The 27,148-nt window shown below is 47.5% G+C and overlaps 1 protein-coding gene and 1 pseudogene across 1 annotated transcript; both read right to left on the bottom strand.

Annotated features, from left to right (window-relative positions):
• Positions 1-5,271: 5,271 nt before the first annotated feature.
• On the bottom strand, positions 5,272-6,589 carry LOC9266505 (uncharacterized). Its single transcript, XM_015763937.3, has one exon. It carries the CDS (start codon positions 6,489-6,491, stop codon positions 5,886-5,888), a length of 606 nt encoding a protein of 201 aa, XP_015619423.1. The 5' UTR covers positions 6,492-6,589; the 3' UTR covers positions 5,272-5,885.
• A 6,031-nt stretch (positions 6,590-12,620) lies between these two features.
• The window catches only part of LOC136354535 (uncharacterized), a 34,351-nt pseudogene continuing 19,823 nt past the window's right edge, over positions 12,621-27,148 (bottom strand).

Here is a 27,148-nt window from a genome sequence, read left to right on the forward strand (position 1 = left end):
CCTGAATAATATGATCCAAGTGATATACCGACTGCTTTGTAAAATATGATGAGTGTAACCTAAAGTTGGCTACATCATTGAAAATTCACATAGCAAAACAGCTATAAAGAAGCTTGTATGTTGTGAATAAAGAAATTTCCATAGTATTGGGCATACGCCATGCGCACACTGCTTTAACAGATGTGCTTAAGTCCCTAGAAGACACATGGTTCCACCACACCTGGAAATATATGGCATATGTGGTATAAAATCCGAGTAAATAAACTCATAAAGGATTCACCAACCGCCTGAAAAATGACCACAATATATAATCAGCCTAAGCCATAATATTGGTCAATAAAAATGCACACTTACGTGGCGAAAAGCAATGATATTGTATCCAATCAATTGCTTAAAAACCCAAACAGCACCATGACTATATAAAAAAGTCAGCGGGCCAGCTATATAAAGCTTTACTGTTTGACACCTTTTAAGATGCATTGTACCAACTCCTAAAAAGTTGAGTAACTGCGGTATAAAAGGATTTTAAGGTATTGGGCACTTGATCACGCGCACTTTGGCCTAAGCAAAAAGTGCCTAAGTCCCTAAAAGAACGTGACAGGCCACACCTGAAAATATGGGCTGCAGACATATTAGGCCTAGGCCAAAAAATATGCCTTCGACACCCTTTAAAGGATGACGCATATAACATGCTCCCGAGTAATAAATCTTCCGGGTAATATAGACCAAGCGTAGCTCATATGAATAGCTTCTGATCTGAGTGATTATCCCTTATGGGATACTCCAAAATAGATGTAACAATTGAATCCCGACTGGCGCAAGTATTCAGTTGATAACCCTTACGGGGAATAATAAATAGTCCAGTCTTTGAGCATATAAAATAGACCCATGATCATGAATTCATGTTGCATGTATCCGGAGCAAGTCCAAATTGAAGATATAATACTTGTATTTGAGCTAGTAAGCCCCTGAGCACGTAGTCACAATTGTTCATCGATGGTAGCTGACGCAGTTGGCATAGAGACAAGACGACCAATATAGAGATAATATTGCCCAACAGAGGTGGCAAAAATATTGGTGGTAGTGAAGATAGTGATACCAATCAAAAGTGATGAAGTTGCACAGCCGTGGAGGCGAAGAAACCAGTCGGCGGCAGACAGATCAACTAACAATGAAGATGAAGAAAATAGTTGACGACGACAAACGCAACCGACATGATGAAGATGATGATGTCGGCGATCCAGTCAATAGCAGTGTCGCAACCAATGATAATGACAAAGACGCTCATCAGCATTTGCATAGTAGGTCAACCGTGAAGGTGAAATAATAAGTCGGCGAAAACATAATCATCCATTAGCAACAGCGGAGATGTCAGGGCCGATGAAGCAGAGGTGCTGGTGATGATGTCAGTGACAATAATCCATCAAATTAATGTTATGGCTGTTGTAGATGCTTCACTTGGAGGAGAGTTGATGTTGTTGTCTAACTCGTCCAAACCGAAATATTTGAAGTTGTTGAAGTAGAATGTCTGCTCCGAATCAAAGATGAAGATAATGACTCCTGGAGTTGACTCGTTGGTTGATGAATTGATTTCTTCAGCTTGACATAAAATTTGGCAAATTTTGAGCCTTATATTTGTGTAGCCCCCGACTCTTTGGTTAGTTGGGAAACAACTGAACATAGAGTCGAGAATTATAGCTTCTTGTCGTCGAGTAGTCATTGCTTGATTGAAGATATGTGTTGAAGATGTCCAAGTAGAAATCCTGAATATTGGAGAGCCTCTTGTTGTAGTAAAACAACATGGCATCGCATGCCGAGATGTCGAGGCATGATGACAAAGTTGCATTGCCGTGATGAAGTGAATACGAGTCGGCGGCAACAGAAGCAAACTGGTAGTGAAGATGCGCAGTTGTGAAGATAAAAGCACCAGTCGGCGGCGGCATAATCAGTCGGCGACAGAAGATGATGATGTCCATCAGTAGTGGTAGCTGTATAAACCAAATGTAGAGGCGAGGGCACTAGTCAGCAGCAGACGAGACGACCGGCGATGAAGATGGTAAGGCCAATCAACACTGGCAGAATCATGCAGCCATGGAAGTGAAGAAACCAGTCGGCAGCCATGGCAAACGTAGGCAGCTTGTGTTGAAGATACTGATGCCTATTAGTAGTGACAGCGATGTAGCCAGCCGTGAAGAAGATAGCATCAGTTGGCGTTATAACAGGCCAGCCGTGCAGGCGGTGACACCAGTCAGCGGCGGATGCGGCGGCCGGTCGGTGAAGACGTAGACGCCAAACAACGGCAGCATAAAGGCCAGCCGTGCAGGCGGAAACACCAGTCGGCGGCGGCGAAGGCAAGCCGGTCGGTGAAGACGTAGACGCCCAACAACGGCAGCATAATAGGCCAGCCGTGCAGGCGGAAGCACCAGTCGGCGGCGGACGAGGCGGCCGGTCGGTGAAGACGTAGACGCCCAACAACGGCGGCATAAAGGCCAGCCGTGCAGACGGAAACACCAGTCGGCAGCGGCGGAGGCAAGCCGGTCGGTAAAGACGTAGACGCCCAACAACGGCGGCATAAAGGCCAGCCGTGCAGGCGGAAACACCAGTCGGCGGCGGCGAAGGCAAGCCGGTCGGTGAAGACGTAGACGCCCAACAACGGCAGCATAATAGGCCAGCCGTGCAGGCGGAAGCACCAGTCGGCGGCGGACGAGGCGGCCGGTCGGTGAAGACGTAGACGCCCGACAACGGCGGCATAAAGGCCAGCCGTGCAGGCGGAAACACCAGTCGGCAGCGGCGAAGGCAAGCCGGTCGGTAAAGACGTAGACGCCCAACAACGGCGGCATAAAGGCCAGCCGTGCAGGCGGAAACACCAGTCGGCGGCGGCGAAGGCAAGCCGGTCGGTGAAGACGTAGACGCCCAACAACGGCGGCATAATAAGTCAGCCGTGCAGGCGGAAGCACCAGTCGGCAGCGGCGAAGGCAAGCCGGTCGGTAAAGACGTAGACGCCCAACAACGGCGGCATAAAGGCCAGCCGTGCAGGCGGAAACACCAGTCGGCGGCGGCGAAGGCAAGCCGGTCGGTGAAGACGTAGACGCCCAACAACGGCGGCATAATAAGTCAGCCGTGCAGGCGGAAGCACCAGTCGGCGGCGGCGAAGGCAAGCCGGTCGGTGAAGACGTAGACGCCCAACAACGGCGGCATAATAAGTCAGCCGTGCAGGCGGAAGCACCAGTCGGCGGCAGACGAGGCGGCCGGTTGGTGATGTTCTGACTGATCCATTCCTGGAGTGTAAGAGATAAGCTTAAAGCCATGAATCCCTTTTATGCATGTCTGGATCTGGATCCTGCAGAACAAACATATAGGATGAGTAGTATCTGATATAAATATAATACTCGAGAAAAAATCAAGTATTTTAAAATATTGATAAATATGTATTTCTCCTCTTGTCAATTTTGATTTCCCCGAGCAGATGACTCTGTACGTTTAAACACTCTGTCCGACTAGTCATAGCCCCCAAGCATCGGGAGTCGGCCTAGGCATTTCCCAAACATGCATATGAGTGACATGAGTTCGTCATTAATGGAACAAAGTTTCACGGATCAGAATTTACTACTTAGGTACTTTTGCAATTATTAAGAGCAGAAAATAAATTTATCTCATCTCTATGCTTTTGATTTATTCCGAATAATACTTAGCACCTTGCGTTACTCGGTCCATCCAACGAGCCCCCGGGTGCTAGGAATCGGCCCAAAGGCAACCATCCATTGGCAAACCAAACGGAAAGCATAGGAAGATAGAACTCCATAACTCGATAGGTACTTTTGTACTCAGATAATGTCTCAAGCAATCAAGATAAATATTATAAAAAATATGATATAACATCTGTAGCCCCCGACTCACTACTCAATGGAAGACCAATTGGTGTAGTGAGGCAGAGGAAAAGGAAAAATATCATATAAAGAATAAAATAAATGATGACTTAGCTTTGTCGTATTCCCTCGGTGGCAGCAGAAGTAGCCGATGTGGGAACGAAACAGTCCATCAATAACAATGAGGACACCAGTCGGCGGCGACGAAGGCGGTCGACGGTGAAAGCGAAGATGCCCACCAACGACGACATAATAGGCTAGCCGTGTCGGCAGAGACACCAGTCGGCGGCGGCAAAGGCAAGCCGGTTGGTGAAGACGTGGACGCCCATGAACGGTGGTGTGACCAACCAACCGTATAGGCGAGGACACCAGTCGGCGGCGACGGAGGCAGGCCGGTCGGTGAAGACGTTGTTGCTATCAGCGGCGGTGGCAAAGGCAAGCCGGTTGGTGAAGACGTGGACGCCCATGAACGGTGGTGTGACCAACCAACCGTATAGGCGAGGACACCAGTCGGCGGCGACGGAGGCAGGCCGGTCGGTGAAGACGTTGTTGCTATCAGCGGCGGTGGCAAAGGCAAGCCGGCGGAGTGGACTCGCGGCCAATTGACCGAATAGCTGGGACGTCTCGAGTCCATGACCAGCATAGATCACCTAGCAAAGTCGAAGATTAAATCATTCAACTCGCCGAGATTGATTTCCTCGACCGGACTCACTCCGAGACGGAGAAAATTGGTCGTTGGTGTTGCACTGTGTCACTAGGACTAATCAAGCAATCGACACTGAGATGGTGAGGCCTCCCTGCAGCAGTAGAAGCAGCCAGAAGAATCGGCCAGCCAGCCAAAAAAACCCAGATTGATCAAATTAGTAGCAACTACAGAAACAACTCAATAAGTATATATGTTGATCGATGCATGCATGCAAATATGCAACATGGGTTTATCCATCCTCTTGCAGGTGCTGAACGTGCATGCAAGTCAACCCTGTAAAGAACCAATAGTCTTTGACCAGGGCCAGGGCGAGCACACAGCGGCCGGCTGGACTCCTGACGTGATGCAGTGCACCCGGCGGCAACTCTCGCGGCGCCATGTAGATGGAACAGTTCGCCATGCACAAAATCGATGCGATAGCGATGGTGTGCCCACGTGCGCTGTTGAGCATGTCATCTCGCAAAACAAATCATCGATCAATCTGTTGTTAGAAATTAATCTAATAATAAAATAAATTGGAGCGGCAAACCCGGATGAAGATCAAAGATTTGACGAGCCATTGAACACGTTGAAATTGATCTCAACGTTTCTTTTGAAGTTAATTCCATCGCACTTCTCGACGGGTAATACGACGCAACCCCTACCTGGCGCGCCAACTGTCGAAACATGAATTCGGCAATAATAAAAGGGGGTTGCGTACGAGACCTAAAGTGGATGGATGCAGACACAAAGGATTTAGACAGGTTCAGGCCCTCTCGATGAGAGGTAATACCCTACTCCTGTTTGGGGATTTGAATCCGCCGAGTGTGTATTGATCTGACGATCAGGTTGTCTCATGCCCCTAGAGGGGGCTCCCTGCCCTCCTTATATAGGTTGGGGGGCAGGGTTACAAGATAGAAACCTTAACCAATACGGTATCGGTTTCCTAAATCTACTTTACAATCTTATCAAACCAGGACTTTAGGCCGTTCCATAATATACAGGGAAACGTAATACCCAAGTCATGATCTGTTACATATTTCATATATATAAGTTATCCCCTATAACTAGTCGGATAATCATGCCGTGTGGGTATGGGGTACCCATAATCTCCACACAAAGCAAAGCAAAGAAAAGACGGCATCAACACTGTGATTGCAATTTAGCAATTATGTAGTACTGTTAATTAATCTGTTTTTTCTCCATAATTTACCTCTACAGAAAAAAAAAAGGATGGTGAGGGAGGGGTGGTTGGTGAAACACTGAAACCCCAAAACGGATATTAACTGAAAGAAAAAAACATGGAATTGAACAATTTTGCAGGAAGCGTCACATCAGCTGCCGCTCCCCTCCGCCGGGTCGTCGTCGCGGCGGCCGAGGAGGAGGGCCGCGAAGCTGGCGGCGGCGCAGAGCGCAGCGACTGCGTTGCCCTCGCGCAGCAAGACGCGGAGCGCGAGCCGCGCGATATCGGCCGTGGCGCGCCGCCCCTCTGCGACCAGCGACCTCCGCGGCTTTCCGGCGAACGCGAGTAGCACCAACACGGTGATCCATGTGATGAGCATGGCCGGCGCCGCCACGGCTAACGCGGCTCCCATCGACAGGAGCCCGAAGACGGCACCGTACATCACGGACGCGTAGAAAGCCGCCGGCCACGCCGCGACGGCGCCAGCCCCGCCGGCCGCGGAGTAGTACCAGGCGCGCACGGACTCCACCAGGCGCCACGACGAGCAGAGCAGAGAGGCGTACACGGCGAGGAAGAGGGCCGCCCAGGTGCGCCGCTTCCTCATGGCTCGGAGGAGGAGGGAGGTCAAGGGGGGCCATGCCGACAAGCCCCATGGCTCGGCCACATCCTGATCTGCCATGGATTGACCACGGATTGTTGATTCCTTGCTAGGCGATGGTAATTCCTGAGGTTTTGTGGGTTCGATTTTGCTGGGCATGCTTCCCTTGCTTTTCCTGGGGGTGGGTCAAGGCCTCAAGGGAGAGTAGGAGCAATGGGGAGGCATGGAAGGGAGCCTGTCTGTCTGAATCGTCGTTTGCTTTTACTTTTCCTTTCCTTTCTTTTCTGTCCTTCGTTTTTTTCTAAATTAGTACTCCTTTTACTCCATATTATAATTGCTTTGAATATATTTTAACAACATATTCGTTTTTTTAAAATACTACTATATTTATTAAAAACTTAATTAAACATAAAACAATTTAACTGGAAAAATAATTAAATCGAATTATAATATGAACCAAAGAGAGTAATACCAGTCGTTAGTCTGTGGCATACATGGAATAATCTCATTAACCATAACATTAAAATTTCAATCGTATGCTAGTCCTGGCCGCTACCGCCGCTCCAATCGCTGCCGCTTTGCACCACCGCCACCACTAGCTCCGCCACCCCTCGCCGCACACCGGCCTTTACTCCATTTCCCTGTATCCTCGCCGGAACCACCATTTCACTGTGAACCCGAGCTCTACCACCGCTTTGACGACTCCGGTAGCACACCACCGCCGCCATAGCCGTTGCCACGTAGCGCCTCCACCACCATCATCTCCACCGCGCCCCACTGCCCCTCGGCCGTCCCTCCGCCGTCGCAGTTAGTCACTGAAGCGCCGCCGCCTCCCTCTGCCCTGAGCTCCGCTGGCCGACTCCCTCCGTCGCCGCGCCTCTCGGTGAACCGCCCTCCCTCCTCCTCCTCTCCATTTATTCCCCTCCTTCCCCGTTTCCCGTGCCGCCGCTCGGTGCTAGTGTCGTCGCCGGCGGTCGCCATTTGGCCACGCGCCGCCGCCTCGAGTTGGTCGGCGAGCCAACCCGCACCCTTGCCATGCCGCTCGTGTTGGTAGCCTGTGGACCACCCCGTGGTCTTGGTCCATGGTGCGCCGCCCCTCCCCTTTTGGCTGACGTGTGGGGCCCACCTTTGGTGGACTCGGTCCACGCCCGCCCCACTGCTGAGCCAATAACTTTTGTTTTCCTTTAAGAAAAATATATAATAATTGCGCAATAAATCAATAATAATTCTAGAAATTCATTTAAATGGCTCGAAACTTCTAAAATCCATATCTAATTCATACAAACTCCAAATTAAACCATTCAACTTGCAAAATTCATCTAAAATTGAGCTCTACATGTTTGTTTACTTTTTATGTACTGTTTACTTGGTTTTTATTAGAGTTTTTTCCTCGTTTTGCGTGCCAGCGAGTAGTTTCCGTCGTTTTGAAAGATCGCGGTTGTGAGGAAAATAGTTCAGAAGATCAAAGTGAAGAAGCAAGGCAAGTCACACATTCTCCTTGAGCATTTTCATCCTAATTTATAAATGTTTTATCGTTTGCAAATAAAAATTGCATGTCTTACTAATTGCATGTGATCAGGGTTTACCTATCTGCTCGCTTTTGCCATGTTTACTTGATATCTATCCTTTGTCAACCTTGGGTAATAAATCGACTAGCTCATGTTACTTATGTGACCTAGCTAGAACTATATGCTTAGCCATGCTTAATTACCACTAGCTCATTTGATGGGATAATTGCAGTATTAGACCTTTCAGTATCTTGACGAGCTGCGTGCTCGAGACATCTGGCCATATTTCATGGTCGTAATTATCCAACTAAAATGCGACTGAATGGTGGGTTGTGGGTGCATGGTTTTGCTAGTCGCACCCATGGCAATTAAGGACCGGTTCGCTTGAAACCCTTGAAGACACACAGTGCTTGCCACAAGCGGGAATAGGTAACTGCCTGACTTGAAGTATAGCTGTCACACCCCGAAGTTCTCCTCCCAAGCCTAAATTTAATTTATAAACAACCCCAAGAAAATGCAGGTGCAATCAAGAGAAAACCCTAAGAAAGTAATGCAAATAATAATCGGATTTGGCATGTGGAATTTTTCTTGAGTTCTACATGTCGAAATTCACTAACAGGATTTTTAGTGGAATTTTCAGAGCCCTAGAAATAATTTTAACCAATTAAAATTGAGCAAGCAATATTTTAATTCCAGGGAAAATCCTTTTTCCTTTTTCTTTTTCTTTTTCCTCTCTTTTTCCTCCTTTTTTCGAATGGGCTGCCGGCCCATTCTCTCCTTTCCTCCCCCCTCCCTCCCCCCTCCCTGCTGGGCCGGCCGCAGGCCGAGGCCCAGCCAAGCCGCGCCGCCCTCCTCTCCCGGGGTCGCCGACAGGTGGGGCCCACCTGTCGGGTCCTTCCCCCACCTCCCGCCGCTCCCGCCGCGCCGCCGCGCCCGCAACCGCCGCCGCGCCCACGCCTCCGCCTTCTCCGGGCCACGTCAGCCACGTCCGCGCGTGCGCCGCATCTCCCGCGCCCACTCCCCTCTCTCTCCCGCTCGCGCCCGCGCCCGAGATGGCCGGAATTCGATTTTCGAATCCCGCCTCTCTCTCCTCCCCCACTCCCCCACATTGACCGGCGAAATCCCGCCTCTCCTGGCCACATCCGGCCCTCCCCTCCCCTATTTAAGCTTCCCCGTTGCTCCCTCTCGTTTTTTCCCTTTCTCGCCGAACTCCCTCGTGCTCCCATCGCTCCCGCGCCGTGCAACCACCCGCCGCCGCCGTTTCCGCTACTCCGGCCGCCGCTAGCCGCCGCTAGGCTTGCCGCCGCACCGCGCCGTCGCCGCCGTCGGGTTCGCGTGGCCGAGATCCACCCCGTCCACCCCTCCTTCGTCGAGGTCCGTCGCCGGAGAGCCGTTCCCGTCGTGCAACGGTGAGGGTTGCCATGTCCGCCGCCTTCGGCCGGCATTCCCGCCTCCTATGGCCCCTCTCTTCCTCTCTAATCTCTTTCTTTTCGTTCTTTAGGTCGTCCCGGTCGCCGTCCGCCGCGTGTCGACTTCCCTCCGTCGCTCCTCGTCGCCGGTCGCCGCCGTCCCCTTCGGTGAGGACTCCCTCCCCTTTTCTTTACTTCCCCGATTCCCCGTGCGTCGCCGCCGCCCGCGCTCGCCGTCGCCTTTGGTCGTTGCCGCCGTCCGCTGCCGCCGCTTTCGCGTCGCTTTTGCGCCGTCGCCTCTGCCGCCGGTTGTCGTCGCCGGCAACGCGTTCGCGCGTGCGCCGTCGCCGCTAGCCATAGCCGGCCGGTCGGCTTTGATGCCGAGCCGAGCCCCGCGGCCACCTCCACCGCCGCCCGTCCGATTGGCCCGAGGGCGATCTGGGCCGTCGGTCCCGTGGACCGGCGGTGGACCACCCGCGTGGTCCCGGTCCACGGTGAACCGCTCCCCCTGAGCCGCTGACCGGTGGGGCCCGCTTGCCGGCGCCGCGCCCCCTCCGTGCTGGCGTCAGCCCTGGGATTTATTGCGCAATAAATGATTTAAGGTTTTTCTTGTATAGTAATAAACACAGTGAATCTTCTAAAATTCATAACTAATTCATCCGAGCTCCGTTTAAGCCCACTCAAGTCTCAGTAAATCAAGAAAAATGTGTAGAATCCATTAAAAATGGTTTTGTTCTCTGTTTCAGTAGTCTTATAGCCTGTTTGCAATGTTTGCTTTGTTTGTCGCTAGATTCCGGTTCCTCCGACGCTCCGGTGTACTTCGAAATAGTCGCCGAGGTTTCTCCAGCAGCAGAGCAAGGCAAGTCATGCTTGTCATTTGAACATGTTGATCCTATATTGCAAATGCTCTATTGTTTTCTTTCAAATATTGCATTGTTTTATAATGTTACTATGGGATGTTTACCTATTGTTACAGCCATGCTATTTTGATACCATGCTCCTTTGTTAGCTTGGGTTATAACATGAATAGACTTTGGACTAGGAATTGCTTAGCCATGCTTAGTTCAACTAGTTCACAATGGGGAAAATCACATTAATGTTTAGACTGTTGGTTCTAATGGCTTTGTTGGATTAGTGACACCGCTTTGGTGTTGGTTAATTAAAATAAACCACATGGTGGGCTGTGGGTGCATGGTTTAGCAGGTCGCACCCATGGCAGTTAAGGACCGGTTCGCGGGATGCCCTGGAAGAACTTATCGTACTTACCACAAGCCAGCGTGGGCAACGGCTAGGCTTGTAGTGTAGCTCTCCTCTAGTCGACGCATCCAGGCAAGGGTGGGCGTGATGGAGCGGGGCGGGCCCTGCGACGGCCTCTGTCGCTTCCGGATTCACCTAGGCACGAGAGGGGACTGCCCGTTGCCCGCTGGGGACGGGGGTGAAACCTGAGGTGGGGTGTGCTTGGTTAGAGGGGGTTATGCGAAGGGTCCTGTCACGGCCTCTTTCCGGTGTGTCGTGGTGGCATGTCGGCGCACGGAAACGTGTCGTGGGGCTGTGTCTTGTGGGTACAGTTGTACACCTCTGATCAGAGTAAAACTATTCGAATAGCCGTGCCCGCGGTTATGGGCGGTCAACCAGATTCACCGTGATTAGTCTCACCCTAGTGTACTCTTATGAAATTGGATAGTTTAGGTGGATGGTTGGGCCTGTCGCAACGTGGGTTAGCGTTGGACAGTGGATAGTTGATACTAATTAATTATTACAACTATTTAAATCTTTCAACTTCTGTTTATAAATGCTCGCTTTATGCAAATGAACCACTTCAGCTCTTCTTTGATGATTCCCTGCATCATACCCCTATTCCGGTATGACTTGCTGAGTACAGTGGGTAGTACTCAGTCTTGCTCTACTTTTCCCAACCCCAGAGTTCGAGTTCGGGTCAGATGAAGGTTTCTCCGAGGAGTAGGCTTCGTCCGTGCCGTCGAGGATGCCTGTGGAGTGGTGTTCCCGCTGCAGTTTTAGTCATGGCTTAGCTCCTGTTGTCTTTCTTTTCTTCCGCTGCATTTTTGTAAGACTTTTATGATGTTTGTAAGACGTGGATCTGAATGTCAACATTGTCGTTTGTGTACCCCGGCTGGTCCTGGACGGGGAATTTAATGCACATTCTGCTTGAAATTCTATTCGGGAATTTCTGGGCGTGACAATAGCTTTCCTCTGGCTAACGTTCCTAGGCTAGGGTGGGCGTGATGGAGTTGGGTCGGCTGGGGTGTTCGGTTGATCGGCTTCCGGATTCACTGTGGCACGAGGGGGGGCTGCCCGTTGCCTGCTGGGGGCGGGGGCGAAACCTGAGGTGTGGTGCGATTGGTTAGAGGGGGTTATATGAAGGGTCTTCTCACAATCACTCGACGTGGTGACCTGTTCATCATGGGCACATGATGACACTGTGACATGCCGGTGGATTGTGTCTTGTGGGTACAGTTGTGCACCTCTGGCCAGAGTAAAACTATTCGAATAGCCATGCCCGCGGTTATGGGAGATCGACCAGATTCACCGTGATTAGTCTCACCCCTAGTAAATCGACTCAATGCACTTATTAGTTCAGGTGGGAATGGTTGGGCCTGTTCAACATGGTGTAGCATTGTTCAGTGGAGATTTAATATTACCTTAATTACTCTATTGTTTTACTGTTTTGCTCAATAAAATGCTTTACAACTGCCTTTATGCAAATAGCCACAAGCCGTCCTTGTATCCCCTTGCACGTCTGCATCATTAGTGTGGCTTGCTGAGTACGGTGGTTGTACTTAGTCTTGCTATGGTTCCCCCTTTTCAGAAGTGTAGTGCTTCTGAGCTGAAGACGAAGTTAGAGGACCAAGGCTCAGACCCCAGTTGAGTTTTGCCTGTGGAGTAGAGCTGAAGCCCCGCTAGGATCGCCTTTTCCGCTGCTGTCATTCTATCTCAGTGTGAGGACTAAGTGCCTCTTCTGTAAGTATTTTACGCTTTATTTACGTTTGGATATGTATATTTACTTGTCGTTTTGTGTACCCTGGCTGGTCCTGGACAGAGATTTAATACACAAAATAGTTTGGAAATTTGGGCTAAATTTCTGGGCGTGACAACAAGCTTGCCAGCAAATGATTGGCACAAAGAAAGAGTAAACATTCCGTAGTTTACAATGACATTAATGCACATGTTGACAAGAGTCAATCAAATCCCACTCACCTCTTTGCTGCCCAAAATTCACACACACTACACATTAGCGCCACAAATACAGACAACAGTTGTTCAAAATTTAAACTTGATGCTCAGAACCAGCCCACCATTTTCACTCCCTTGCTCTCACTCACAGGTATAAAAACCAAAGCTCTCAATTATACTCATATTAGCAACCTATTACACCAAGAGAGACCCTCAACTAATCCATGGAAGAAGAGGAATATGAGATTCCTGATCTCAACCTTGATCCTGGTGTGCAAGAAGTGCTGCAAGATGAAGGTGATGGGATCCCTGACCTTAACTTGGATCCTGCTGTGAAAGGAGAAGATGCCTTCCAATATGAAGATGAAGAGCTTCCTGATAACCAATGTTTTGCTGCTCATGAAGATGGACAACCAGACCCTGCCATGCAAGTAGTTGAACTCTCCAATGGCTGGAGTGCACAAGAAATTTGTCATCTAAACATGTAGCCAGGTACGGAATCATAATCTTAATGCAAAGCAAGTTATCCTCTCTTCTGCTGAAATAACAGAAATATAAATGTTGAAAGTAGCAAAGTTTGTATGATCAAATTTTATGAACAAATTCATAAACTAACATGCCCAATATTACTTCTTTGCATAACACAGAGCTTTGCAGCTTTGTTGTTCGTGTCAGTCAGTTGTTTTTTTTGACTGAAAGTACTGCTAGGTCTTTGCCCAACAGTGTGATTTTCATTTATTGAAGGAATAATTATAGGTAATATTTACAGGAAGAAACAAGAGAAAATGTAAAAAAACCCTATAAAGATTGTAACCAATTAACAACAGATCGCTTCAGGGGTCCTTCATTATGTAGAGATGCAGAAGAATCTCATTTGTAAAGAGAGACTTCCAAGAATGGAAGGTTGGCTGCAAATTTCTGAAGATGAGCCCATTTCGTTGTTTCCAAATGTGCCAGGCAGCCATGAAGAAGATTTCCTGAAAACCAGGCTGATTGAACTGTCATCTTGCAAAAGCTATTCTTTAGTAAAATTCTAGATTAGCATTCCATGAAATTCCCAGAAATTGCCAACAAGCTGTGCTAAATGGACAGTTAAAGAAGAGATGATCTCTGGTTTCCCTTTGGTTAGTGTTGCACAGTACACATGATAGATCATCATCTTGTTTGGCACAGTGCCTCCTATCCAACATATCTCTTGTATTCAATCTGTCCTAGAAGAATAGCCAAGCAAAGACTTTTATTTTCATGACACACTTGGTCTTCCAAATCCAAATCAGAGGTCTGGGTGCTTGAATTGCAGCAAAATTGAGTTTGTAGAATCTTTTGGGGGTAAAACAGCTGTTATTCCAGATGAAACACCATGAATCTCCCCTTCCTTGTTCCAGGTGAAGATGTGTCAGTTCATCTTGAAGGTTGAGATACTCACAATAGGCTTGATAAGAGAGTTGTAACATGAAAGAATCTTCCAATGGTCTGGCACACATAGCTTGTACTGAATCGTCTTTGTGTAGAGATGAAGCATAAAGATGCTGATATTGCTGACATTTGAATTGATCATTCCACAGATCTGTCCAGAATAGTACTGTAGTGCCTGTCCTTATGTTGCATTTGGCAGTTCCTCTAAAAACATCAACCAAAGCAATAATGTCCTTTAACCAAAAGGATCCTTTGTTTATTACATGAGGGACTTTAGCTGCCAGGTAGGAATTAGCCACAAGATTAACCCAGGGAATGTCAGCTGCAGAGTAAATTTTAACAAGATGTTTCATAAGCAAGGCTACATTTTGGACTTTTAGGTTAACCATACCTAACCCCCCCTTTTCTTTTGGGTTAAAAACTCTTTCCCATGAGGCCAAAGGTTTTCTGGTGGATTCAGGGCAGTTTCCTCTCCAAAGACAATTCCTTCTTGCAGTATCAATGGCCTTGAACACAGTGACAGGTAATTGTAGGGAGCACATGTAGTATGTGGGTATTGATGATAGGACAGAAATTATTAAAGTCAATCTATCTCCTTGAGGTAAGAACATTGAACTAGCTGTTAGCCTTCTTTCCACCCTATCCACCTAGGGGGGCAAAATCAATCACTCTTGGCCTTGTAGTTCCTAGGGGAAGCCCCAGATATGTGAAAGGCAGTTTTCTAACAGAACATCCTGGAAGTCTTGCAATTAGATCTGTCTTTTCTTCAGAAAGATTGAGTGGATAAAGACTTGATTTTGCATAACTAACTTTTAGGCCGGTCGACTGAGCAAACATGTCAAGAAGTTCCTTGAAGCAGAAGATTTCCTTTTGTGAAGCTTTTAACATGATCAAAGTGTCATCAGCATATTGGACTGAAAACCCTGTTTACTATTCTTTAACATGATCGGGAACCCACTTCCATCATTTTCATTAATTGGCTTTGAAATTAACCCAAGATTGAAAGCCCTGTTTACTATTCTTTGCAAGAGTTCAGCCCCTAGAACAAAACGAAGTGGAGACAAAGGGTCTCCCTGTCTAACTCTTCTCTTGCAGTTAAAAGAAGTACTAGGAACCCCATTCAACAGAACTGCAGAGCTTGCCGAGGAGAATACCATTTGCACCCAATTGAGCCATTTTTGTGGGAACCCCATGCTTTGCATTACAGATAAGATGGCTGTGTGTTCAATTGTATCAAAAGCTTTTTCAAAGTCTAGCTTGAGGATGATTATTTCTCTTTTTGACTGCTAACATTGATGAATGTACTCAAAAGCCCATGCTAAACAATCCTTGATGGTTCTTCCTTTGATGAATCCATATTGGTTTTCACTAACCACTTTGAGAATCACACCTTGCAATCTGTCAGTCATCAATTTTGTAAGAAACTTAAGACTTGATCCCATTAGAGAAATTGGTCTGAAATCATTAACTGTTTCCGGAGAGGGTTTTTTTGGCACAAGAGTGATAAAAGAATAATTCAGGATCTGTAAATCTGTAGACTCAGCATGAAAATGAGCTGCAAGTCTGTAGAAATCTTGTGCAATGATATGCTAGCATTTTTCCATGAAATAACCATTGAAACCATCTGGGCCAGGGGCCTTGTCAACTGGGATTATAGAGATGAGATTATCAATTTCTTGTGTGTAGAACATGTCAATCAAGCACTCCAAATCTATTCTAGGAACAAAAAGCTCGTTCAAATTGAAATCTATAGTTGGGGAGCAAGAGATACCCATCCTATTCTTGAAACTTTGATAGAACAAGTTTGCCTTTTGATCATGCAGGTTAACTATCTGACCACTTTGATTCAAAACTTGAGAAATTGTGTTCATTCTGTACCTTTCTGTGGCAATAGATTGAAACAAATTGGTGTTTTCTTCTCCCAGCATCATCCATCTATTAGTACAATGTTTTTTCCAATATATTTTCCTGTATTCCAGAAGTTTTAAGATATGATGCTTAACTGCCTCCCTGAAATTCCACTCAAATAAAGAGAGGCTTCTGTCTTCTTCCAGAAGATCATGAAAATCGATCACTTTATTGCAGTTATTCAAGAGAAGCATGATTCTGGACAGATTCTTACTCCAGAGCTTAAGCTTTTTCCCCAAAATTTTCAACTTGAAGGAGATACATTTTGCAGGATCATCAAAACCAGGATCTAGCATCCAATCTTGCTGAACCACATCAAAGAAACCCTCAGCTTCAACCCAAAAGTTTTCAAATCTGAAAATTGGAGACTTGGGGATTTTTGTATCAATCTTTACCACACATGGAACATGGTCAGAGATATTCCTGGTCAAAGGGAGAACTGTTGTATTGGGGAAGGTTAAAGTCCATGAAGCAGAGGTGAAAGCCCAATCAAGCCTTTCCAGCAAAGGATTTTGTTGCATATTGCTCCAAGTGAACCTTCTCCCTTTTAAGGGGATTTCAAGCAATCCTAGGGTGCTAATAATCTCATTGAAAATAAAAATGTCATTCATATCAGCTCCCACTTTATTTCTGTAAATAGATCTGTAGAAATTAAAGTCCCCTAGGAAAAGCCAGTTCTGATGAGCATCAATCTGGATATTTTTCAACCAGGTCACAAAATCTGATCTTTAAGGCCCATTACATGGCCCATACACACAAGTCAAGGACCAGACTTGGGAGGTAAATCTAGAAGTTAATTCCACTGTCACAGAGAAAGGGTTAACTTCTTTGGGTGTCCCACTGAAGACTCTTGAAGGCCAGACAATTAAAATTCCCCCTGATGCACCCATGGAGGGGGCAAAAGCAAAAGAGTCAAAGCGCTTGGGGGCAAATTTCTTGATGTCAGAAAGATCAAAGTTCTCCTTTTTCGTTTCTTGAAGACACAAGACCTGGCAACTACTCTCTTCAATTTTCTGTCTTAAAGACAGAAGCTTATTTTCAACATTCATTCCTCTGATGTTCCAGCACAAGACATTCCAAGGTTTAAAATTACTATTCATTATCACACCATTGAGAGAGGGGCAAAAGAACCAAGCCTAGCACAGCTAACCGAAAATGAACCAAAAGACAATCACACCAGTCTTGACATATGATGAGGGATGTTAGGTCAAGATCTTCCGATAGGTATTGATAAACAACGATTTGGGCGGAGTCGCGACACAACTCGATCCGGCTTCTGAACGAACACGCTACTGAGCCCCGCAATCGTAGCACCACGTCTCCTCTGGTTATCAACCGTGCCTAAACCCGGTTGACCTCGCCGAGAAGGCTAATCCCTGCATGTGAATCGAAGAACACAAGCAAGAACAAGATAGATTGCAACCAAATTGCATATGAATGATTAAGCACTCGAATTTGGGGTTCCACAAACCGATCTAGCGGCGAAACTGTTCTTGACAGGATAATCCAAGCAAAACCCAACTCTAAATGATGACGTCTACTGAATTAATATGATTAGGGATGTCCTAGGGTTGCCCTAGGGCGCACACCGCCTTGGGCTAAGCCCACGACACAATTACAAGGCCCAAAACTCGTGTCAGATTCGGACTGGATGAGATACATGGCTTGTTTTGCAGATTCCCGGTAGCTCGGTAGGAATTTTGACATGGGACTAAAACCATCTGAAAGTAGACTCCATAAGCTTTCCAACAAGTACTCATGAGCCTCGAAATTCCTTATAGATCAGTGGCTAGGTCCGTTTGAAGTTGATGCTGTCAGGAGGCCCGAATCCGAATCCAAAACGTGTAGAACTTTATCTCTTTTCTTCTATGGACCAAAAATGACGTGATGAGATGGAAGTGGACTTGGAGAAGGTCTTGATATGGTCCCCAATCAACTTCTTTGATCATCCATGAATTCTTTACATTCGGTCTCTTTTCCTTTGCCCAAGCAAGTACCTCTGCAGACAAAAACACAGGAAACTCATTGTGTAGCAATGTTTGTTCAAATATATAACATGTAAATCTAATGTAGAACATATGCACCTTTGGTTGATTAATACATAAGGTAGTCATGGTTATATCCGAGCTAGTTGTGTCCTCATCATCCTCCCCTTCTTGATTGGAAACCGTCCTCGGTTTCACCTTGTCATGGAGCGTATTGTACTTATCTTTGTCTATCACAACATCCTGTGCTGAACATTTCTTGATGACCATATGATTGGATCCTAAAATCTTTGTAGTCGAAAAACTACAACACTCCCCTTCTTGCAAACCAACCTGTAACTCATTTAAACAACTAGAGGAACTAGATAGATAATTACTTATATTCATGCGGTCCTCTAGACAATACATTTCATCATGAAAACGAGGTATAGTCAAATTCGAACAAATATATACTCGATGCACTTTATATTCTCCTTTACTATCATAATTGCCAATAATATGAAAAATCACATCAGAAGGGCATGGCAATTCCAATCTAGCAAATAGTTTCTTCTCTAAATAGTTGAGTGAACAAAGAACATCAAATTGAATATAACCCCAAGTATTTAAAGAAGATAGCAATTTAAACTCTTCATTCTCTCTAGCAATGTGAATAACATGTTTAAACTCAACACATAGTGGTTCTACTATAGAATTAACATGTTCATTCACTAGTTGGGGCATGGATATAAGTGAAGCATCACACAACTCTTCTTTATCACAAGAAATATGAAGCAAATTATTTTGTGACAAAGGTATTTCAACAATTGTTTCCACTATAGGTTGCTCTAACGTAGCATAAGTAGTAGACATAGGTGGCACATCATAACTATGCATACCTTGAGTAGTTGTAGCACCATTATCATTACCTTTATTATTCTCATCTTCATAAATTATAGGTGCTTTTCCAATTGAACATTCTTCAAGCATGCATGGAGCTATAGATAGGTCTTTTTTCTCTTCGTCTTTCTTCTCTTCCTCCTCATTACCTTGGTTGTTCTCAGATGCCTGCAAAATATTAGTATCCAAAGCAATAGGCACAACAATACATTCATTTTGTAATAACTCAGACTTAGCTGAAGGCATCGCAATATTAGTATCTTTCCTGGTATCTCTGAAAATCTCATCGATTCTAATTTTTTGTCCTTTCAATACTATCTTTGAAATTTTCCTCGATTCCATTCTTCATCCTTTCAAGATTATCTTCGAAAATTTCAGTAAAACTCATGGGTACCAGTTTTATTTTCCGACCATTATGTCTAAATGTGTATGTATTAGCAACAAAATTATGCGAACCATTATTATTATATACCCATGGTTGACCAAACAACAAAGAACATACTTGCATAGGGACAAGATCAAAATTGGCAGTATCATGGTAATTTCCAATCGAAAAGTTTATTCTCACAATTCTATTTATCTTGAACTTACCACGAGAGTTGAACCATTTGATGTAATATGGATGAGGATGCGGTTGTGTAGGCAACTCAAGTTTCTCAACCAAATCTGAACTCACCAAGTTATTGCAACTCTCAGCCCTACCCGTCAGCGAGGGTGGCGAGCGGGCCCGCCCGTCAGCGGCGCGCGCGCGGGGAGGAGGCCGAATGGGCCGCGGGGAGAGGAGAGGGAGGGGGAAGGAGATGGGCCGAGCCGGCCCAAGGGGGAGAGGGGGGAAAAGGACTTTTTTTAGAGCTTTTCTTTTTATAAAACCATTTTAACTTTGTTTATTTCTTAATATTTATTATTTGTGCTCTGAAAATTCCACTAAAATTTATTTACGCATTTTAGACTTTTAGGAAATATACAAAAATCCTCCAAGCCTTATTTGACTTTTAACTTTGCACATTTTAATTGTTGGAGGCTTTCACACGGATTTTAATTATTCTAGGCATAATTTAGAGGATGTATTTTAGAGTCGTTTTGGGACGTGACAAACCTACCCCCCATAAACGGAATCTCGACCCCGAGATTCGGAAGAACTGGCGAAGAGATTGGGATGGGCTGCCTTCAGCTCGTCTTCACGCTCCCAAGTAGCTTCTTCCTCGGCGTGGTTGCTCCATTGGACCTTGCAAAAACGGATTATCCGGTTCCTGGTCCTGCGCTCCATGGTGTCCAGGATTTTCACTGGCCTCTCCACGTAGGTCAAGTCTTCGCGAACTTCAATCTGCTCTGAGTCGGCCTGCTCGGACGGCACTCGAAGGCATTTCTTGAGTTGCGACACATGGAACACATCATGCACGTTGCCCAAGGAGGCGGGCAGCTCCAACTGGTAAGCGACTTCTCCGCGCCGAGCAATGATACGGAAAGGACCCACGAACCGAGGTGCGAGCTTCCCTTTCGTCTGAAACCTGTGTACACCCCGCAATGGCATGACCCGAAGGTACACAAAATCGTCCACTGCGAATTCCTGATTACGGCGTTGGTTATCTGCATAACTCTTCTGCCGGGACTGTGCCACCTTTAGATTATCCCGAATGGTTCTGACTTTAGCTTCAGCTTCTCTCAGGATATCAGTCCCGAACACTTGGCTTTCCCCAACTTGGTCCCACAATAGCAGTGTCCGGCATTTGCGTCCATACAACGCTTCATAGGGTGCCATTTGTATGCTGGCTTGGTAGCTGTTATTGTAGGAGAACTCGGCATAGGGGAGACTCTTATCCCAGGTCTTCCCGAAATCTAGGACACATGCGCGAAGCATATCTTTTAGGATCTGATTTAGACTCTCGGTCTGTCCATCTGTCTGCAGGTGATACGTGGTGCTGAAATTTAATCGGGTACCCAGCTCTTCTTGGAGCTTCTTCCAAAAGTGAGAGGTGAATTGGCTTCCCCTATCAGATACAATTTTCTTAGGAACGCCATGGAGACTCACGATCCTAGCGAAGTAGAGCTCGGCTAGTTTGTTCCCTCCATAGGTGGTCTTCACAGGAATAAACCGAGCTACCTTGGTTAATCGGTCCACAACTACCCATATGGAATCATATCCGCCTTGGGTTTTTGGAAGTCCGGTGATGAAATCCATCCCAATTTCATCCCATTTCCATTCTGGTACTTGGAGAAGTTGGAGAAGTCCGGCCGTTCGTTGGTGCTCTGCCTTGACACGCTGGCACACATCACAAAGGGCCACGAACTCTGCAATTTCCCTCTTCATACTAACCCACCAGTATTTCTCTTTCAAGTCTAAGTACATCTTCGTACTGCCAGGGTGGATGGAATAAGGACTTTCGTGAGCTTCCTGAAGTATTAGCTGTTTAAGTTCTCTGTCGTCTGGAACGCATACCCGATTCCCGTTCCATAGGGTTCCGTGTTCATCCTCTGTGAAACCAGCGGCTTTACCCTGTTTCATATTCTTGAGTCCACGCATATCCGGATCATTCTGCTGAGCCTCGCGGATTTGATCGAGCAAGGTAGGCTTGGCTTCCAGCGTAGCCAAGAATCCACGACCAACTATGCTTAGGTTCAGGGCTTCCATCTGTTGATTAAGTTCGGGTGGAATGCCACGGACGTCAAGAGTGTTGCAATGGCTTTTTCGACTTAGAGCGTCGGCAACCACATTGGCCTTACCAAGATGATAGTGAATTCCCACATCATAATCCTTGATGAGCTCTAACCATCTTCTCTGCCGAAGATTCAGATCCGACTGAGTGAAGATGTATTTCAAACTCTTATGATCAGTATATATTTCACAGCGATTCCCAATGAGATAATGCCGCCAGATTTTTAGAGCATGAACCACAGCGGCCAACTCCAAATCATGGGTAGGGTAGTTGCCTTCATGGGGCCGTAGCTGGCGTGAGGCATAGGCTACCACATGACCTTCCTGCATGAGCACGCACCCCAGTCCTTGGCGCGAAGCGTCACAATACACCATGAAGTCCTTGCGAGTATCCGGTAAGATTAACACTGGCGAGGAAACCAGCTTTTCCTTGAGAGTTTGGAACGCCTTCTCGCATTGCGGGCTCCACACAAATTTCTCTTCTTTCTTCAACAACTGTGTCATGGGTCGAGCGATTTTGGAGAAGTTCTCGATAAACCTCCAGTAGTATCCTGCCAAACCCAAGAAACTGCGAATTTGAGTGACTGTCTTGGGTTGCTTCCAATCGGTGACGGCAGTCACTGTTTCGGGGTCCACAGCAACTCCTTTAGCAGATGTCACGTGCCCTAAGATTTTGACTTCGGACAACCAGAACTCACACTTGCTAAGTTTGGCATACAATTGATGTTCCCGCAACTTCCCCAACACCAGACGGAGATGGTGCTGATGGTCTTCCTCTGATTGTGAGTATACCAGAATGTCATCAATGAAAACCACAACAAACTTATCCAAGTATTCCATGAACACTTTGTTCATTAAGTTCATGAAGAAGGCAGGAGCATTGGTTTAACCGAACGACATCACCGTGAATTCATACAGTTCGTATCGCGTGGTGAATGCGGTCTTCGGAATATCTTCTTCACGGATGCGCAATTGGTGATATCCGGAACGAAGATCAATCTTGGAGAATACAGTGGCACCTTTAAGCTGATCGAACAGATCATCGATCCGGGGAAGAGGGTACTTGTTTTTGATAGTAACTTCATTGAGAGCTCTGTAGTCAACGCACATCCTCTTCGTCTTGTCTTTCTTTTCCACAAAAATCACAGGAGCACCCCAGGGGGAAGTACTCGGCTGTATATACCCCTTTTCTTTCAACTCTTCCAACTGTTTCTTAACTTCGGCCAGTTCATTTGCTGCCATACGGTAGGGTCGCTTGTACAGGGGAGTGGTTCCTGGAGCAAGATCTATCCGGAACTCAATCTCTCGATTCGGCGGCATGCCGGGTAGTTCTTCCGGAAACACGTCTCCGAACTCCATGACGATGGGGATTTCCGACAGCCTTATCTGATGAAGTTCTGAACTGCCGACAGAGGTTGGGGGTGCAAAGAAAACAACCGGTTGTTCCGGCCCTCGGTACAGAGTGACAGTGCGTCTTGCACAATCCACTACTCCTTGGAATTGAGCCAACCAATTCATCCCAAGGATCACATCCAAGTTCTTGGTGTCTAGAAGAATCAGATCCGAGGGAAAAGGAATTCCCTGAATTTCTATAGGAACAGCAGGGCTATAATACTTTGCTGTCATAACCCCTCCAGGGGTGGTGATGAGCAGAGGGTTCCTAAGCCTTTCTACCCCCAATTGATTTCTCCCCACGAATGGCATAGATATAAACGAGTGGGAAGCTCCAGAGTCGAACAAAATGGTAGCAGGGATGGAATGAATGAGGAACGTACCAACGATGACGTCTGGAGTTGTCAGCACGTCCTCGGCCGTCACGTGGTTCACACGACCCCGAATGACATCCTTACCACCGTTGTTGGAGCGGGGAGGCGCTTGGCCTTGCTGGCGCCTCGGCTTTGGGCATTTATCCGCAAAGTGCCCAGGCTCGAAGCAGTTGAAGCACAGACACTGCGGACCTTGAACGTCCCTGCGGCCTTGACCAGGCTGCACGGCTGGCGTAGGAGGACGGGGCGCACGGGTCCCTTGCTGACTCTGCTGTTGTTGCGGCTGTGGGACGCGCACCACGAATTGAGGTCGGGGCGCGGAGCGAGGTTGCTGCTGCTGTTGCTGCTGCTGTGAGGAGGATCCCCCTGGATAGGGATTGGTGTAGCGGACCCTTTGGTTAGCCCCCTGTTGGTTGCGGAAACTCGCCAAGCGACGCTTGTGCGACTCTAGTTCCTTGTGCTTGGCTTCCAAGCGGATGCTCTTGTCCACCAGACGTTGGAAATCCGGATAGTCCCCGGAGACTAGACGGACGGACAGCTCAGGGTCCATTCCTGCCAAGAACTTCTCTTGCTTCTCCTCATCTTCACGAACATCCTCCGGGGCGTACCGGGCCAGGTTGTTAAACTCATGCAAATACTCCATCACGGAGCGGTTGCTTTGCTTCAACTCTCGGAATTCCCTTTTCTTAAGGGCCATGACTCCGGCGGGCACATGGGTTCTTCGGAAAGCGGCGGTGAAGCGGGCCCAAGTAATAGGTTGCCCCTCTGGCTGCGTAGCCTTGAAATGGTCCCACCATAGAGATGCGGGCCCCTGCAGTTGGTGGGCGGCGAAGATGACTTTCTCCTCATCGCTGCACTGCACGGTGTCTAACTTTTTCCCCACGGCATGCAACCAATCCAACGCATCCACGGGGTTATTGGAGCTAGAGAAGGTAGGTGGACGGATGCGGAGGAACTCGGCGAGTTTAGAGTGTTGTGGGGGTGGTGGTGGAGCATTATGTTGTGGCGGATTTTGGATGTGGTGGAGGAAAGCAGCCATCATGTTGGCCTGCTGGGCGAGGATTTGGGTGAGAATGGCGTTGGTGTCTGGTGGTGGTGGTGGAGGCGGTGGAGGAGGTGGAGGTGGGCTGCCCTGGTTGTTGTGGTTGCTGCCTTCGGGGTGACTGCCTTCACCGGTAGCAGCACTTTTCCTGGTCGTCACCATCTAAAAACCCCACACAGAACCAGCAAACAGAGAGAGCTGACAATTAAAACTAACCATCCACGACTACCATAATTCTTGAATTTATTACTGTTATTAAATTGGTTCATTAAAGTTCAAGTTGCTTAAGCAAATAAAATAAAGACAGGCTCCGACATATTTATACCACACACCGGCATAACCATGCCCCATACGACTCTAGCAGAAAAACAAACAAGAAAAACACACGCGCAAGCCTACTAACTGCTTGTCTACAGCTGCGATAGGCCAGGACGGAAGGTGAGCATCAGTGCTGCCAACGCCGGAGGCTCCATCCTCCTGAGGAACCACGGGCGCGGGCTCGGCACGAGGGGTCTCGACGAAACAGGTCCACGCCAGGGACTGACGAACAAGCTCGGGCCTGGAGGTACTCTTGTGAGCGGTGATCTTCTGGCTGCGGCAGACGCGGCGACGCTTGGGGCGACAGACCTCTCCCTGGGCGATCTTGAGCTGACGCAGCTGCGCCTCCACTGCGTCTAGGTCCTTCTTCAGCTGCAGATTCTCCTGACGCAGCTCCAGGATCTTCATGTTGTTCTCGACCAACCCGCGACGCACCATCTGATGGAAGTCGATACGAGCCGCGTCGTACGCCTCCACCATGCGCGCTAGATGCATGATGGTAGCGTCATCCTCCGAGCTAGCATCCCGGAAGGTGGCGTAGTCGCGGGCTCCTCCGCGACGAGGGTGGTAACGGTAGGGCGAGTGCTGCAACTCGTCCGGGTAGCGCTGGTGAAGAGTACCGATGGTGAGGAGTGCGGCGTTCTGGCAAGCGGCGGAGAAGGAATCTCCACCCGCGGTGACTGCCAACGAAGTCCTCTCGGGTGAGCCAGTGAGGATCACTGCAGTAACCTCCCAAGCAGCGTGGGGCTCTGCATCGTCACCCTCCTGCTCCGAGAGCTGCTTGCCCTGGTAGTCCACTCCATGCGGATACCCCAGGACAACGCACATGCCCCGCAGCTCCAAAACGAAGCCAGTCAGGTCCAGACCACCACGGTTGATGCTGCCGGCCATCTACAAACAAAAACAAAAAGAAAAGCAACATTTTAAAGGTCAGATTTTGACGATAAATGAAGCAGCAGGACAGAGAGAGACTAGAGGATTTTCACAAATAAGACAGGATTTTTATTTTGAAAATATTGCTAAGGCTTGGGATCTACGGCTCGTCCTAGGGTCAAGGGGGCTCTGATACCAACTTGTCACGACCGGAATTAACCCAACGGGCGTTCCTTACGTGCGTGTATTATTCCTTGTCCCAGGAGGCAAGGTACACCAAGAGTTGATACATTTCAGAGTTTATCAAGCGGAAGCGTAAATAGTTAATTTATTACATGGGCAGCGAAGGCCCAGCACACACAAAGACAAACGAGAAACAACGGAAGACTAGGGCGACGACCACAGGCGCTTGACGGCAGGCACGAGCTAGACACCAAAGCCTTCATCTTCCAGGGGCTCCTCTTCTGGGTTTGGGAAAAATTGAGCAAGACTGAGTACAACCACCGTACTCAACAAGACACACCCACAAGGGCAGAATAAATGCAAGGGAGTACTAGGGAGTTATAATATAAAGGGTTAGGGTTTGCAGTAAACAGCATTAAAAGACACTTAGTTGCTCAAAGCTATTTTGTAAATACGGTCCTAGAGCTATACAATATTATTAAACAAGGCCGTGAACCCACACGAGCCTGCCTTAACCCAAGGCCTACGATGATTCAGACCGAACTGGCAACCCGACCCTGGGTCCCAGCTCGTCCCAAGCCAACCCAGGGCAACCATTCCACATTTTAGTTGTTAAACAGGTTTTAAGAATTAAAACACTAACTTGGGTACATTGCTCGGCTTGCCCATAACCGAGGGCGCGGCTATTCGAATAGATTATACTCTGATCAGAGGTGTACATCTTTACCCACAAGACACATCTTCCTCACATGTAACCACGTGCCACATACCACCACGGTATACGGACAGAAGACGTGACATAGTCTCCAACCCATCCTAGCCATAGACAAGAGTACCGACCCAATCCCACCTACGGCCGGAACCCCCGGGACAGGTAGGCAAGACTGAGCCCCTAGCAGCAGGACACCGGCCCTGTGCCATGACATCTCGACTACCGGGCCGCAGCTCGTGTAGCCTTCATTTGTCCTAGAGATGTCCATCGACCCCCGACTTCGTCCATCTCCATCCGTGTACTTTTGTTTATAACCAGACTGAGCCACAAACTAAGCCTTACCCACTAGACATGTGGAAGTACGGTAGTGCTTTTTGCAACAGAGGCCCGAAGACCGGTCCTTATATGGCCGAGGTGCTACTATCAAAACCATGCACCCCGAGCCCAGCCTAAAACCATTTTGGGGATTTTGAATAGAGGGGGCGGTGTGAATCCAATTCCACATTAATCAAACCATTCCATAGTGTCCAGGTGATGAGAAAATTCCCAAAGTCTAGAGTTGTAAAACTACCTAATGTTGCCTAATTAACCAGCGAAGCATCTACCTAAAATCATACTAGTGGTACCATGAGTAGAGTGTCCACTAGTTGGGGTTTTGTTTATTCTAGGGTGAACAAGGAAATAATAATAATAACAATAATAAGGTCATAACAAAGGTAAATAGGCATGGCTAGATAAAACAGTGATAACGCGGGAATTTAAATAAAGCGATAATGCAATAATTTAAATCAAAATAATTTTATAAACTGGGATTCAATATGTTCAAGGATGATGTGACTTGCCTTGCTCGCTTTCCCAAACGTCGGCTTCAACCACGACGAAGAGCGGATCTTCCGAAGCTGCAGCGTCTACACGACCAACGGAAAAGAAAAGACTTTTACTCTAATAAACTCCATATAACAAGCAGGAACA

This window comes from Oryza sativa, chromosome 12 (assembly GCF_034140825.1).
Source record: "Oryza sativa Japonica Group chromosome 12, ASM3414082v1".
Taxonomy (NCBI): domain Eukaryota; kingdom Viridiplantae; phylum Streptophyta; class Magnoliopsida; order Poales; family Poaceae; genus Oryza; species Oryza sativa.

Coding starts and splice junctions, on each gene's coding strand:
- LOC9266505 (XM_015763937.3), bottom strand. CDS start 6,491: ATGCCCAGCAAAATCGAACCCACAAAACCTCAGGAATTACCATCGCCT.